At 40.8% G+C, this 3197-nt stretch overlaps 1 protein-coding gene across 1 annotated transcript in view; it reads right to left on the bottom strand.

Annotated features, from left to right (window-relative positions):
- Positions 1-442: 442 nt before the first annotated feature.
- Positions 443-3197, bottom strand: part of MRPS33 (mitochondrial ribosomal protein S33) — a 3865-nt gene continuing 1110 nt past the window's right edge. The window contains exon 2 of the mRNA XM_012649791.1: positions 443-806. Coding sequence (XP_012505245.1) covers positions 701-806 — 106 coding nt within the window. The 3' untranslated portion in view covers positions 443-700. The remainder of the gene's footprint in view (positions 807-3197) is intronic.

The following is a 3197-nucleotide window of genomic DNA, read 5'->3' as shown; positions in this document are numbered from 1 at the left end:
TAGCTCTCTTCTCTGGATCCAAACATCCATCTGACCACACTCCTACAGAAGTCTGGCTTTTTCCTTTGAAGTACTTAATACAACTGTACTTAATTATATATTAGTTTCTCCCACAAGACTGAAAGTTCTAGTAGGGACTATTTCTCTTGCTAACCACCAGTACCTTGTATACAGCAGGTATTCAATACTCCCTTTCCGGGCACAGCCTTTTATCCCACAAATTAGTCTTATTGTATTTCTCAGAGGAGTAGGTGGAGAGACAGAAAGTGTGTGAGGTTGGTGAGCAGTGGAGACAGTGGCTGAAGGGCAGAGACGAAAGAAGTTTGGGCTGGGCAAGTGGGGAAGCAAGAAGGGAGTAACGAAGAACTATAGGACACGCACACAATGAGGTCTCCCTCCAGCCCCCATCATGCCACCCCCACCCCAAACAAGTCATTAAACAATAATTTATGTATTCATTTCATTAGAGAATTAGGTAAACCTCAGATTACAAAGCCAAGGCCAAAACAGTTTTGCATTAGAATGTGTTCAAGAAATCAGTCACAATTTAACTGGATTAGACTTCAACACGGAGATGATGCGTTCTTCCAAATAACCTTCACTTAGGAAGATTACATTCCTCCAACACGTGGAAAGATGATTAATACACTTTCTTCTCCCTGTCACTGAGGAGGAAATTTTCTTTCTCGATGGGCCGATATTATTTCTTTTTTGCTGCTCTTTTCCCTTCTCCTTTCCTTGGTTTCCCCTTTCCACGAAGCTTCTTTAGACGCGTTTGCTCATCCCTAAAATCCTGATGCTCATCTCTGAATGAAGAAAGAAAAAGGAATTAACCTGTTATCTTTACCAGACTGGGAAAGTACACCAATCTAGCACTGCTCTCTTAGGTCCTTGTTATCGATCCTTGACGGGCCACGTGCTCAGCTTGGCGAACAGAAAGTGCAAGGCATACCCAACATAGAAATGGGGTGTATTCCAGAAGTTCATTTATAAGTCCATTTTCCCTCACAGAAACAATGCCACAGCTGCAACTAAATTCCTAGGTCAGCCCATGTAAACCTACGTAACCATGGCACAACACTAATAATACCCCAAATTTTTCTGCAACACTAAGACTAAACACTGGGACAAGCAGAAACTGAGTAAAAGCTTTAATAGATCACAGAGACCCTGACTGCCCCAATTAACATCTACTAAGAATGGGGAGAGGTGTGGAGGAAGCTACCTCAATGGTAGTAACTCATACAAAAAGGCTACTGGGGAGACTCAGGCAGAAGGACGCCAAAGCAAAAGACAGATACTACAGGATTCAAGCAGCCAGGGCTACTTAAGTATGCAGATGGTACAGAAATTAAATACTGCCTATGCTGTACTAAATCTACTACATCTTAAGACCAAATACCTACAGAATGGTATAGTGATTAAACATGTAAGCAAGCTCTGGATTTCAACCTGGGTTCAAACCACAGTTCCACCAGGTACTAACTCTGGGACCTTGAATAAGTCACCTTACTTTCTGCACCTGAGTTTCCTCATCTGTAAGTGTGGATAATAATGGTGTATGAATTAAATCTAAGAGAGGGGTTTGCTGAGTCCAACTGTTAACGCTCTAGGATGTTTTAAAATAGATTGGCTTGATAGACGATGACGTTTCATTCCATGAACATGACAGTATACAACAGACCTCTTTGGGATTAGCTGTGAATGTCCCCAAATAACTCTCAGCAGCGCAGCTGGAGTAATTCTAAAATATATGTCCAATCATGTCACTCCTCTGTTCACAGCCCTGCAAATGGCTCCCCATCTCACCCAGAGCAAAAGCCACCATCCTTACTATAACCCCACAGCCTCTTGTGATCTGCCTCTGGTCCCCAGGACTCTCCCCATAGCCTGTACTCCTGGAACAGATCAGGCACATTCCACCTCAAGGCCTTTGCTCTGCTCTTGCCCCTGCCTTCACACTCTTCCTCAGGTCCCACTTGGCTCACTCACCATTTTCAAGCCTCTGCTTAAATCTCATCATCTCCTTGATGAGGCTGACCCTGCCTTGTTTCCTCCTGTAACCCAGCCTCTCCCCGCCCACCACAGGCCCTGTCAGCACTCTGGATCCTGCTCAGCCGGCTCTACTATTTTTTTCCACAGCACGTTCAACTTTGTAACATATCACATAATTTACTTATTTGTTTTCCCTCTTCTTCCTTCTTTCCCTCATTCCCATCAATCCTTGGACAGAAAGGTAGCTCCACAAAAGCAGAGGGCTTTGTCTCTGTTGATACAACCTAAGCACCTGGTTAAGTAATACATCAATTGTTTTTGGGAACTGCTTCCCTCCCTCTTTTGCGGGTCTCTGAATATTTTCTTTATTGAAGACTGTCTAGTTTCATCCTGCCTGATGCCACAGGAGACCTAGCATTAGAGGTGCCATTTACCATAACTAGTGACTACATGAAAATAATTTTGCTTTTTCATGGGTAACTAAGTGTTAAGTATTTTTTCCCTGTCCCCAAAGATGGCCAAATCTTTATTTTTCAAACAGATGGAGAGCAGTAGCAAACAGATAAATTAAAATAGCTGGGTGTGATTTTGCTATGGGTTATAATCTTCTACCCAGGGAATCTTCCTTCCAATATTTTATTCTGGGTCCTAATAAGTTTTTATTTTCTGAGCCCAGACTAATGGTGATAGTCCCAAAGCAATTCCAAACATTCAAAATGTCATGGATTATACCCTCTAATAATCTATTAACTAAACAAATCTATCCTATTTTGTTCACTGCTGTTCTCCTAGTGCCATCTTAAGTGCCTGTACATGGATGGTACTTAAGAAATATCTGTTGCATAAATGAATGTATTAACCTTTAGCTATCTGGAATGAATATCATGCTGCACTATTAATTTTATCGTATTAGAATGAATGGTCCCAAATAATTTTTGTATTGTTGCCCAAAGACAAGTCTAATTAAAATATGTTAAATTTTTCAACAGATGGTAGGTATTTTAACTTTATATAACTATGTACTGTTTGAATTCTTTCGTAATGAGCACATATTAGTTTGGTAATTAAAAGAATTTTTTTAAAGAAAATGATCACATAGGTATTTGATCTTTTTTCTTTCTAGAGGTATACAATTATAAGCACCTACTTCCTAGACATGAACAAACAGAAATGCATGGTGTTAAGAGCCTGTGTAATTTCCA

The sequence above is a fragment of the Propithecus coquereli genome, unplaced genomic scaffold (assembly GCF_000956105.1).
Source record: "Propithecus coquereli isolate 6110/MARCELLA unplaced genomic scaffold, Pcoq_1.0 Scaffold302, whole genome shotgun sequence".
NCBI classification, from domain to species: domain Eukaryota; kingdom Metazoa; phylum Chordata; class Mammalia; order Primates; family Indriidae; genus Propithecus; species Propithecus coquereli.
This window is presented reverse-complemented; position numbering and strand designations above follow the sequence as displayed.